Source organism: Conger conger, chromosome 5 (genome assembly GCF_963514075.1).
Source record: "Conger conger chromosome 5, fConCon1.1, whole genome shotgun sequence".
In the NCBI taxonomy this organism is placed as follows: Eukaryota; Metazoa; Chordata; class Actinopteri; order Anguilliformes; family Congridae; genus Conger; species Conger conger.
The window spans coordinates 61,220,157-61,233,179 of NC_083764.1; the positions used below are offsets into that span (position 1 = coordinate 61,220,157).

The window sequence follows — 13,023 nt, forward strand, 5'->3', positions numbered from 1 at the left end:
CATCACCCACATGTCAGACTGTTGCACTTTTGTTTTTATTTTCAAACCCCTAAATATTCCCTGCTGTGTCCAAGAGAGGTGCATTATGGGGGGGAAAAGCAGGAGCTGGGTCCTGCTCTCTCTGGGGACGTGATGAAGTCTGAAGCAGCCATCATCAAATCCAGCCCTGGTTTTCTTCTCTCCCACGTAAATTATCTGAGAAATTGGCTCATCAAATTGGCCAGACTGTCTTCACACCTGACGCCCGGGTAAAGGGAGGGTGGAAAACCAAGGACCATGATTTGATGATCTCTGGTCTTGAAGCCTCCGGGTCTAAAGTCCGTCCTGTTCAATGTTTCTCTCATCCGCTGGATGCTGCCCCCCCCCCCCCCCCTGCCCCGCCCGCCACTCCATCCTGCCTCCTGCCCCCCCTCCCCTCCCCTCCCCGGTCTCTCACACTACCCTCCCCTCCCCTCCCCTCCCCTCCCCTCCTCTCCTCTCCCCTCCCCTCCCCTCCTCTCCTCTCCCCTCCTCTCCCCTCCTCTCCCCTCCTCTCCCCTCCTCTCCCCTCCCCGGTCTCTCACACTACCCTCCCCTCCCCTCCCCGTCCCTCCCCTCCCCGTCCCTCCCCTCCCCTCCCCTCCCCGGTCTCTCACACTACCCTCCCCTCCCCTCCCCTCCCCTCCCCTCCCCGGTCTCTCACACTACCTGGCACTCTGAGGTGCAGAGGCTGGCTGGTCTCTGGAGACTTGCTCCCCCGGCCTCGGTCTTCAGCCTCCATACGACCACTCTGGTCTTTGTCCACCGAATACTAATAAAACCACACCGTAGAAACCTGCTCCTGTGTGTCTCTTTCCTCGGTCTGCGCACGCGTGTAGAAGTGTCTGTCGCCATGCCGGGATGGGAGATGTTCCTCGCATTGCGATTGGACCGTCAACATTGAGTTAAAAAAGTTAATTAATAGTACAATTGGCCAATTGTGTGGCAGCAGTGCAATGCATAGAGTCATGTAGATACGGGTCAGTATCAAATGTGATCTAAGTTACTTTGACCACAAAATAAGTCTATAATACCTAATAAAGTGCTCACTGGGTATACACAGGACATTTTCTTAGTGTTTTTTCCTGTTTGAAGCTTTCTTCCTAATTTATTTTAATATTGCATATTTTAGGAACTGAACCTGGGAAATCACTATGAGCGATATGGAAAGGCTGAGTCTACTTGTCTATATTTTGGCATTTGGCAATCCTTCTCCAGAGAGAGATTTTACATAGCTGGTATATTCGGGAGAGTACCTTGCTCATGGGTGCGATCGCAGTGCCCCACCCGAACGCACGACCTCTGCGTTTGAAGCCCATTTCCTTAACCCAGTGTTTCCCAACTCCAGTCCTCGGGACCCACATGCCAGAAGGTTTTTGTTGTAACCAGTAACTCTCACACCTGATTTAATGATTGAACCAATCAAACCACAAAAATGCCCTTGATTAGTTAAATCAGGTGTGTGAGCTACTGGTTACAACAAAAACCTTCTGGCAAGTGGGTCCCGAGGACTGGAGTTTGGAAACACTGCCTTAACCCTTTCACATGCAAGATCACAATTACGGGACCAGAATGTTCAGAACCCAACATTCTTTGTAATTGGAAATGGGAGTTCTAGAACACTGACTTGGAATTTTGAAGAAAAAAAATAAACCTACTCCTCAAAGTGTTAGCCACCATGCTACCTCACTCTCAACAGCAAAAGGCAGCCAGACAGAGAAGTGGTGATGTTTCGTTCCCATTTATGTTTAGTATGATGAGTAAGACATTATGAAAAACCAATCAATGTTTGCATTTTTTTTCAATTTTTTAATTTATTCTCAGTTCAGAACACTGATACTGGGAAAAAAGAACTGGCCTTAATTCCACGCACACATTTTTCGAAAAGGACATCAAAGCTTTCAGCCCAGACATACTCACTCGTAATCCCCACTTAAAATGAAACGGACTATAGTTTGGAGAAAACTTTCACTTTGGCTTAACTTGTGAATGTAAAAGTTCCTTACACGTGTAAAGGGATCGACGTTCAGTACACTGTGAAGGTTTAACCTTTTCACTCCAGGAGTGAAACGCAGATGATCAAACGCCATCACAACAGAAACAATACTTAAACAAAAAGAAAACTATTTCAACTATGTTACTGGAAGTATAGATTATTGTGTCATTTTAATAAAATAAAAGTACATGGTGAGTTTAAAAATGGAGACCGTCATTCCAGTAAAAATGTACTAATGTTCACAGTGGAGCAGAAGACCAGAAGATACGATTGGACAGAACCTTCGACTCCGTTGCAAACATTTCAGTTACAGCCCAAAGGGAAGATTAAATGAAACCCAGAAGTGCTCGTGTTAATAGTAGTAATAAAGTAATAAAACTTCTAATTGCATCATTCAACACTGTACCACTTCACATTATGGCTTGTTGCATTTGTGCAGTTGTATTATGCAGGCTCATACCAATCGCTTATTTTTCACCTCTTTATTCTTCTCCTTTCTTCCCCTTTTTTCTAGTAGCTCCACCCGTTAGCAGAGGCCAGGAAATCGAGAAAACGGGAATTAGGCAAATGGAATGTGCTCCTCCAAACCTCAGTTAGAGACGTGACAGATTGACAGGTTGATCATTTATAGGTCAGGCTTTCCAAAAAAATAAAAACCTCTGCATAGGATGCGGTCATGTTTCCCTGCTCAAAGGCAAGATTGGGAGTTCCTAACTTCAACTTTTAACGGGTTGGAAAGTCTGTAAAGATGGCGGACTTTGATCGATTTCCAGGTCAGGAGCAAGGAAAAGGAAAAGGAAAAAAAAAAAAAAAAGGAGGATTAAAATAAGCGATTGGGATGAGTCCAGTGCTTTGCACAGAGTGAGAGAGGGGAGAGGAAGTGTGAACTTGGCACAATCTCCAAAACACTGATCCAGGAACAGCTGACCCAACACCCAACTGCTTTGTTACTAACTGGAGGTCAGAGGTCACTTGGGGGAGGGGCTGAGAGTTCCTCCCACAGTAGGGGAAACAGAACCAGACAGTACACAGGAGGAAGGGTGGGGCTGCAGAACAATCCAGAATAAACAGTGGTATCCCTCGGTGTGTGTGTGTGTGTGCTTACAGTGGTTCATGTTAGTAGACTTGAAATTGTGAGGTAAAGTAAACGCATACAACAGAGGCATGTCCCTATACAGTTGGCAAATAATGGGCATCACCCCATTATTGGGAAAGGGGTGCGAGTGTAGACGGCGAGGCCAGAGGTACGGGTGTAAGAAGTATGTTTTGTCTGAACACTGTGTGTGTGCACGTGCCTGCTCCCTGCCAGTGTTCTCGCTGGGTTGCGTATTGGGGGCGAGGAGGAGGAAGCGGCACACTGACCCAACTCGTCCACCAGGGGGCGACTCAGACGTGGCACCTGCCTCAGCCCAATTACGAGGTGTGACACAGCCCTCAGGACACGCCGTACCTGGAGACAGGTGGAGTCTGCGTAATTCGGGCAGGATCTCTGGAAAGACAGGTGGAACTGGATGGGACTATAACACTCCGTTCGTAACACTGTTGTCCTGAGGGACTGCTACTCCTGTGACCTGGGCTGGTCTTTTCACGGCACGACAGAGAGCAACAGACTGAGAGAGAAGTGGGTTAGATGTTGATTGGTTAAGGGAGGCAAAGAGGGAGCTGTTGATTGGTTAAGGGAGGCAGAATTGGAGGTGTTGATTGGTTGAGGGAGGCAGTGTTGGAGGTGTTAATTGGTTTAGGCAGGTTGAGAGGCAGATGTTGATTGGTTAAGGGGAGGCAGAATTGGAGTTGTTGATTGGTTTCAGGGAGGCAGTGATGGAGGTGTTAATTGGTTGAGGCAGGTTGAGAGGAAGGCGTTGATTGGTTAAGGGAGGCAGAATTGGAGGTGTTGATTGGTTGAGGGAGGCAGTGTTGGAGGTGTTAATTGAGGCAGGTAGAGGGGCCGGCGTCGATTGGTTTGAGCGAGAGACGGAGGGGCGGGGCCAGGGGCCCTAGTCCTCCTGGTCCTCCTCGTCCTCGCTGATTGGTGGCGTGGGGGGCGTGGGAGGAGGGGGGGGGAGGGGCCTGTGGCGCGGGGAGGAGGGGGGGGGAGCGGGTGAGAACGGAGGCGGAAGGTGGGGGAGGGTGAGCGCTCGCGGGTGGGGCTGCTGCTGGGGCTCTGTCTGGGGCTGATGGCCTGGAGCATCCGGCCCCTGCCCTCCTTCAGCATGTGCTTCTGTAGGGGGAGGGGGCATTACATTACATTACATTCATTTAGCACATCCTCTTATCCAGAATAACACACATTCTCAAACTCAAGCATCTGGCCCTGCCCTCCGTCAGCATGTGCTTCTGTAGGGGGGGGGGGGGGGGGGGGGGGCATTACATTACATTACATTACGTTACGTTACGTTACATTACATTAGATTACATTCATTTAGCACATACCCTTATTCAGAACAACACACATTCTCAACTCAAACTCTCATCCCGGACATCCACTTAGTACAAAGTCATCAAGCTAGCTTGGTTATTAAGACAGTTTTAAGTCATCTTGTGGGCTGGTCTTCACCGTTTCCATGGATAGGCATAATGCGTCACACTGCAAAAACATGCTTAACGTGCGTTTTTGTCTTATAACAAGACTTCAGATCTTATTTTTCAAGTCACCAAGTTAGCTACGTTATTAAGAGAAGCAGGTCATAGATAGATAAACATAATGCTTCTCACAGCAAAATAATTAGTCTTAACATGCATTTCAGTCCTATAATATGACTTAAGATCTCATGTTTTCTCTCTAGTAGAAAACATTTTGCTTGTTGTGAAATTTTCTTACACCATTGGTAAATCCTGAAATGAGTCCCAACTGTCTCCAGGATTGTCTGGTAAAAGAAATACGATTTGAAGTCTAATATAAGACTAGAACACTTATTTTTTGCATTTTGCAGTGCGGTACCGCAGATTATCCATGTCCACAGATAACAGGAGGGCAAATACGTAATTGCTTTGGATTGAAATACTTTTCCACACTTTACCGAGTTTGTCTGGTGTATTGGAACCTATGAAATGATCTTAACAACTGTAAACCCCCCCGCCTTCTGGTCCTCTTGGTTGGCTCAAGTGCTCCAGGTGAGATGTATTTGAATCCAAAAACAAGTACATATTTACTTGGGTGTGGGGGGGTATAGAAGCAGAATTACTGATTTAGCTGGATAAATTCACTGAATAAAACCGGAACCCTTCCAAACCTGGAACACGGACGGTAAAAACAGTGGTTCCGGGTTTTACATGGTGAACTCATCCAGCTAACTTAGCAATTCTGTTTTGCGATATACCCCCCCCCCCCCCCCGCAATTCTGTTTTGCGATATACCGCCCCCCACTGTTGGCTACACACCAATAGAAACCCAAAATGGGTCCTGAATGCCCCCCCCCCTGCAATTCTGTTTTGCGATATACCCCCCCCCCCCCCCGTTGGCTACACACCAATAGAAACCCAAAATGGGTCCTGAATGGGTCCTGAATGCCCCCCCCCCCCTCTCACCAGCGCCCCCTCTGGCCCGAACATCTGCAGGAAGTTGCCGATGAACTCGCGTGACTTCTCCTCCCACTTCTGGATGAGGTCGATGCTCTTCTCCTCCACCTTCTGCACAAACTCCTTGGAGAGCTCCTCCACGTCCTTGACCTTCCTCTTCACCTTGTCCACGCGCTCCTGCAGGTGGTACTTCTTCTCCTGGCAGACAGGGGGGGCGGTATGGCGGCATGTCATTGCCCCGTTCTCGGGGGCTGAAGGAGTTACACGGCGGTCTGCCCCAGTTTCCATCAGCTCGGCCACGAAAGGGGACTATCTAGATCAGCATTTCTCACCTCCAGTCCTCGGGAGCCACTTGCCAGAAGGGTTTTTGTTGTAACCAGGAACTCACACACCTGATTTAATGACTGAGCCAATCAAACACCACCAAAAATGCCCTTGATTAGAGTTCAATCAGGTGTGTGAGTTCCTGGTTACAACAAATACCTTCTGGCAAGTGCATCCTGAAGACTGGAGTTGAGAAACACGGAACTCGGTCACTGGTTCTTAAACAGTTTGATATCAGCACCAAAATTAGACATTTAGTACTGTTCAGGGACTCTTCAAATACACAAACTAGCATAGTCTAGTGGACTACAAACTCATGCACTCCCATGACCCATGACCCACCTCATGCACTCATCAAACTCATGCACTGACACAAATAGCTTAACAAAACACTGATCTAGTTCAATAATGGATGTGTCACCTCGAGAACATTTTGTATCAAAGAAACATGCAACGTAGCAGGAATACCGATGTCATGGAACTTTGAGAGGATGATGTCACAATCATGCCTGTTCATTAGTTCCTCTTCCCAGTCTTGAGTCATTTGTTTTTTTGGGCACAGCAGACAATTCAGAATGCTAGATGTTTCCTTTGCATATGAATAAGGAGAGTGCATATATCCAGTCCCACCACAAACAATATTTCTAGAGACTTGAGCAGTTATACTAATAAATTGGTTTATGAACTGATCAATAGGAATTATATAGTTTAATTGCAGTTCACAGAACAATATTTGAGTAGGGGCAGCCTATAATGTAGTGGCTAAGGTGGCTTGACTGGGACCTCGGAGATTGGTGGTTCAAGCCCCAGTGTGGCCACAATAAGATCCACACAGCTGTTGGGCCCTTGAGTAAGGCCCTTAACCCCACATTGTCTCCAGGGCTGGTTTTCCTGTACTTAGTCTAATCAACTCTATGTTGGATAAGTGTAATGTAGTGTAAGAAGTATCCCTGTGCGTGAGGCGTTTAACCTCCGTAAAGGTCCGGACAGTGAGCACGCGGGGACTCACATTGATGAAGCTGACGTTGAGTTCTTTGGCGGTGTAGCCCCTCTGCAGGTTCCGGCGCACGTACAGGTCGTAGTCGCGGACGATGCGCGTGATGATGTCAGAGGTGGAGATGCCCTCCGTCCTCTGAGTGGGTGCAAACATGCCTGGTCGGGGGGGGGGGAACAACAGCCAATCAGAAACCCTCACTGTCAATTCCCAGCCAATCAGAACCACCCACCGCCCCCGGTTACCATGACACCCACCTGCCTCTTTGATGTGCTTGTAAACGTCGTCACTCCCCGCAGAGGAGTATGGGATATCGTCATGGGCAACAAAGTCGATCTGAGGGTCAGAGAGGTTACAGACCGTTATCGTCCGGAGCAGAGAGGGGGAGGGGCTGAGACTCAATGAGACCACGCCCCCCCAAAGATCATCATCAGCAAGACAAGATACCCTCGCTCTAACTCCGGCCCGTCTCCTTCATGGGGAAACTGAGGCTGAGCCAACAGCAAAGCACACTGGGATACCAGGAAGCACTGAAGCGCCATGTAAACAGCAGGAAATACTCCAATATTGTAAATGATACCCTCAGTCTCTCTCACACACTCTCACACACTCTCACACACTCACTCACACTCACTCACACTCACTCACACTCACTCACACTCACTCACACTCAATCGCACACACACTCGCACACACTCACACTCACTCACACTCACTCACACTCACTCACACTCACACACTCGCACACTCGCTCACACACGCTCACTCACACGCATACTCACATTCACTCACACTCACTCACACTCACTCACACTCACTCACACTCACTCACACTCACTCACACTCACTCACACTCACTCGCTCACTCGCACGCACGCTCACTCACATGCACACTCACACACACTCTCACACACTCACTCACTCACACACACACTCACTCACACTCACTCACACTCACTCACTCACACTCACACTCACTCACACACTCACACTCACACTCACACTCACACTCACACTCACTCACTCACACTCACTCACACTCACTCACTCACACTCACTCACACTCACTCACACTCACACTCACTCACACTCACTCACTCACACTCACTCACACTCACTCACTCACACTCACTCACTCACTCACACTCACACACTCGCTCACTCGCACACACGCTCACTCACATGCACACTCACACACACTCACACACACTCACACACACACACTCACTCACACTCACTCACACACACACACACACTCACACACACTCACACACACACTCACACACACACACTCACACTCACACTCTCACTCACACTCACTCACACTCACTCACTCACACTCACTCACTCACACTCACTCACTCACACTCACTCACACTCACTCACACTCACACTCGCTCACTCGCACACACGCTCACTCACATGCACACTCACACACACTCACACACTCACACACTCACACACTCACACACTCACACACTCACACACTCTCACACTCTCACACTCTCACACACACACTCACACACACTCACACACACTCACACACACTCACACACACACACTCACTCACACACTCTCTCTCTCACCCGGTGTTCGGCGAGGAACTCGGGGGAGAGGGTCCAGGGAGCGTCGCGGACGACCTCGTCGACGTAGCGACAGTGGCTGACGGCGTCGTAGCGCTCGTCCTCGTTCATCACGGTGAAGCCCTTGAACTTGTGCGTCAGATCGTCACTGCACACTGAGCGCAGCGGGGAAGAGGACTTCATTAACCAATCACAGCGGACGCTTCATTAGCCAATAAAGCAACAACTTAAATATTACAATGATATACAACCAGGGGGGTACATTACATTTATTTAGCTGACACTTTTATCCAAAGTGACTTACAGTTGATTAGACCAAGCAGGGGCCAATCCCCACTGGGTTTGAGGGCCTTGCTCAAGGGCCAAACAGCTGCACTGATTTTGTGTATTGTGCCTGCACTGGTGCTTGAACCACCAACCTTCTGGGGCCCAGTCAAGCACCTCAGCCACTAGGCTCTAAGATGCCCCAGGGGTTTATCACAAAGCAGGATCACCGAGTTAGCTGGAGAATTTCACAGAGTAAAAGGCCAGAACGTCTCTTTTCACTTCAGTCCATGTATCTGTATTTGAGAGGGCTCTGGGTTTCACCCAGTGCACTTGTCCAGCTGACTCCCTAATCCTGCTTTGGGATACACCCCCCAGCAGGGAAAACAAGCATTAAGTAACTCACGCCAAACATTATCATCTTCAGGACAGAGGCGTAACGTTTAGAGGGCGTTTAATGAGGGTTTCTCACCGCCCACGATGAGGTGTGTGTTTGGGAACAGCCGCTTGGCCTGCATCAGGGCGCGGGCGTGGCCCGAGTGGAAGACGTCGAAGATCCCGTCTGCGTACACCCGCACCGGTCGCTCCGCTGTGGGAGGGGAGCGCAGCGTTTACACGTGTGTGTGTGTGTGTGCGTGTGTTAACCAGAGAAACCAGAGTTCCCTGCTCAAAAAAAACAGTTCAGGCTAGGTTTTGATCTGGTAGCTGGTTAACAAGTTCAGACCAGCTCCATACTCAACATAGTTTGAGCAGCTCAAGCCAGGTTATGAAACAGCTGATAGCTGGTTGACTGGTTCAGACCAGCTCAAGCTAGGTTTTGAAACAGCTGATAGCTGGTTGACCGGTTCAGACCAGCTGCATACTCAACATGGTTTGACCAGCTCAAGCTAGGTTTTGAAACAGCTGGTAATTTCAAGATGGATTTTAAACCAGGGTTTACTTCAATTCCACCATCATCTTGTGTTGGGTTAAGAGATGGCCCAGTCACATTCCTTAAACAAACCTCAGTAAGAGTATGAGCATGTGTGTATTGTGTCTGGTATGCATGACGGTGTATTCAGAACGTGTGGAACACGTTCGGGGTGTGCTCTCTCACTCACGTGGGGTTCCCTTGCGTGCTTCGTCCATGCTGACGCGCAGGTAGGGCGTGGTCGGTGACGCAAGCTCGTCTGCAAAGGGCGCAGGATCACTCACGCCCTGGGATGTAAACAAATATGTTACCATGGCGGCGAGAAAGCACTCACCACTGGGACTCCCAACCGGAACTGTTTGGGCACCTCCACTTCTTATTTATTTATTGCCAAACCACTTTGACTATATTAATCTATACGCTCGTCGCCAAACTCTCTCATGAACGCACACAAACTTACTACGGTGCAGCGGGGGAGCTTCCCCAACCGCTCGCCGTCCTCCGCTTCGCCGTTGGATCCCTCCCTCCGCCTCTTCTTGGAGACGTGCCGTTTCGAGCTGTGGGGCTCCATGTCTGCAGTACGTGAAAAGGTTGCGTACATCCAGGTTACTCAAATATATGCTCACCGTGCAGATCTGGCATTACAGTTTGACATGAAAGCCGTAGATGGCGCCGTTTCACTGCAGGGCGAAGAAACTCGAGTGCCAGGTTTCACTGGTCGGATCGTGTTGCATAATCCGAAATTGTTGACCTGCCTCATGCCACGGATTCCACAAGACAACAGACCGACCGGTCGTGACATTAACGGGGCCATTATTCAATTCAAGCAGCAGGACAATTCACAATTCAGATATTGCACGACAAGGGCAGAATATGTCATGCCAGCTAGTAAGAGCATTTATTAGTCAGCAGGCAGAACAAAAGTTATTTTCCTTGAACAAACCAGTGAATCTTTATTGACTTCTTAATATGTCCCAATGCTAGTTTGGACAGTTGACTATATTATCCTGTAATGGAAAATAACGTTTATAAACTGGACATGACTGCAAAACTAAACCTCACCTAAATATCACAGGATCAGAATAGTATCACCAATAGTTCATAAAAAAGCTCCACCCGAGACTGCACCCAGTGAACCCGTCAGACAGACGGCTCGGTAAATGTCACCGGGACATGGCTTAAGAACGAACACGCACATGCACCAGACAGCTAATATGCTGTAACATGATGTTACCGTCTCAAAATGTATATCCCCTGGTATTAAAGGGCACACGATCCAAGCAAAACTTTGCCTGCCGACAAATCAACTCCCCCGGAACAAGACTAGCTACAACAGTCTCCCTTCTTTGTTCAAACAAGAATCCACACAGAATTTCATTACTGTCACCGATAACGATAATCACATCAGAGGACAATTATGGCAATTATGGAATAGATATAGGCATAACGTTACACGCTAAGTCACGAAATGAGTCTAAAGTCCACTGTCAAAAATAGCTCAAGCATTACCGTTCATAACTCACCTGCAGTTTTGAATCGATAAGCTAGCCAGCTACTACCTGCACACGAAATATTGCTAGTTATTAAGTGAAGACGTAAGCCTTCGTACTTGAAATTGTACTTTCTTCTAGGGTCTTTCAGCGCACTTGTTATGGGTATGCACTTTGAACTTTGTTGTACGTCGCTCAGGATAAGTGCCAATAATGTAATGTAATGTAAAAAGTAACGCTGGCTAAAGTGGCTGACAGTAGCCGCCCTCCACATGCTATCTTCGGTTACCAAATGCAATCAAACCTGCAAACAGACCGACTGACATAACTATCTGGTGGGATAACGGCTAAACATACAGATAATGAAATATAACAGATAGAGCTGATAATGCCGCTCTGTTACTTACTGATAGTCAGACCAGGTAAAGCCATCTCCCCATAGTTAGTGTAAGCATTGGTAGGTCGTGACATTTAAAATTGTGTAAAAGGTAACGATGGCTAAATAGGCTCTAGCTAAGTGCCAGATAGGCTGGAGCCAAACTTTTTTTCAGCAGACGACATAGCTTCTCAGATTTTCTTGATTTGCCTTTGAAAGATCATGCAAAGAGGACACGCGTCGTGGGAACTGCTTAACTTAAACTAACAGGTAAGTTAGTATAAGTTAGCTAGGACGAACTAGTTGCTTTGTTCCTGGGATTTACATTTCTGAATTAACATTGTAGGTGAGACTTTATATGATAGCTTACAGGCTAATGTTAGTAAAGTCACAATAGACGTCACGTCCGTACCCGGGTCTCCGGTTGTTAAGCACTCACTGTCCTGAGCACAGCCAGTTCCGTGATGCCGTGCCCCAGTCTTGAGTAGTGCCATACGGCCCGAACGGAGTCTCTAAACCTGTCGGTATGTTGCCGTGAGCGGAGGGCCGGGCGTGTTGATATTGGGATGTAGCCGGATAGATGCTATCGACTGTGCGCTTTAAAGACACAGTGAACCAGTTGGATGACAGCGATACAGGAACTACGAGGAAGTGAGGTGGCCTTGCAGATACAATGCTCGTATCCGCCCATCTGCTTTCTTTCTGCCGCCTGGCGGTGGCCTGGAATAGAAACACCGTTCCCGTTTAAAAATGACACTATGAAAAACAAGCACGAGCAGTTTAATTGTATGGACAATAGTACTTTGAATTTCACTGAAGATAAAATAATAAAAAAATCTGTTTCAAGGGCTGACCTTTCTCATTGAAGCTTCCGATATAATTAGATGCATAAAGATCTCAAATCAGGGCGTGAATCGAGGAACTATTCTATTTTGCTATGGACTATTCACGAATGTGGTATTTTAATCTTATCTTCATTTATTTATTTCTATTTATATATATTTTTATTTCTTCATTGCTTTAAAATAAAAATAAAAAACTGTATTGTGTATTTGTCACAAATAAAAAAAGACATTATAATCCAAATACATTCAGGTTAGGGTAACTGTGCATGTGTACTCAGTCAACCTACCCTGAGGTTAAATATGTATATATTTTCACACTGCACCCATTAGGTAAATGTTATGAGGACTTACACAAGGAAGTCTTTATGCACTGGTAGAGAGTTATGTCATAGCATATGCCTGCAAGTTGCAAACAAAAAGATACCCATGAATTCAAAGGCAAAATGTGCTTTTCTTCAGTGAATGGTACACAGACACACCAACATATTCCAAGTACTTGTTTTGCATTCATTAAAATGTTTAAGCATGATCATTCTTACGTTGTATATTCTGTATGCTGTATATTAAGATGTGCCAGTACTATACTGTTCTTGTGGTGTGTTGGCCCCGTGCCCAAATAAAAATAAAAATATGAATTGGGTGTGCATGGACATCTGCAACCTGAAATACACAAACAGAAAACTACATTCATGGTTTCCTTTTTTTTT

At 47.3% G+C, this 13,023-nt stretch overlaps 1 protein-coding gene across 2 annotated transcripts; it reads right to left on the bottom strand.

The window, feature by feature from the left end:
- Nucleotides 1–4,384: 4,384 nt before the first annotated feature.
- On the bottom strand, nucleotides 4,385–12,970 carry LOC133128062 (choline-phosphate cytidylyltransferase A-like). Of its 2 annotated transcripts, XM_061241298.1 has the most exons (11): nucleotides 12,856–12,970; nucleotides 12,668–12,715; nucleotides 11,884–12,191; nucleotides 10,066–10,178; nucleotides 9,796–9,892; nucleotides 9,168–9,284; nucleotides 8,435–8,586; nucleotides 7,106–7,184; nucleotides 6,864–7,006; nucleotides 5,540–5,728; nucleotides 4,387–4,878 (listed from the first exon to the last, which is right to left on the bottom strand). In XM_061241298.1, the coding sequence occupies exons 3-11, from the start codon at nucleotides 11,963–11,965 to the stop codon at nucleotides 4,723–4,725; spliced, it is 1,128 nt and encodes a 375-aa protein (XP_061097282.1). In that variant the 5' UTR covers nucleotides 11,966–12,191; nucleotides 12,668–12,715; nucleotides 12,856–12,970; the 3' UTR covers nucleotides 4,387–4,722. The 2 variants fall into 2 exon arrangements, with proteins under 2 accessions (XP_061097284.1, XP_061097282.1); XM_061241300.1 differs by lacking the exons at nucleotides 11,884–12,191; nucleotides 12,668–12,715; nucleotides 12,856–12,970 and adding an exon at nucleotides 11,503–11,864 and having other exon boundaries at nucleotides 4,385–4,878.
- Between the last annotated feature and the right edge of the window lie 53 nt (nucleotides 12,971–13,023).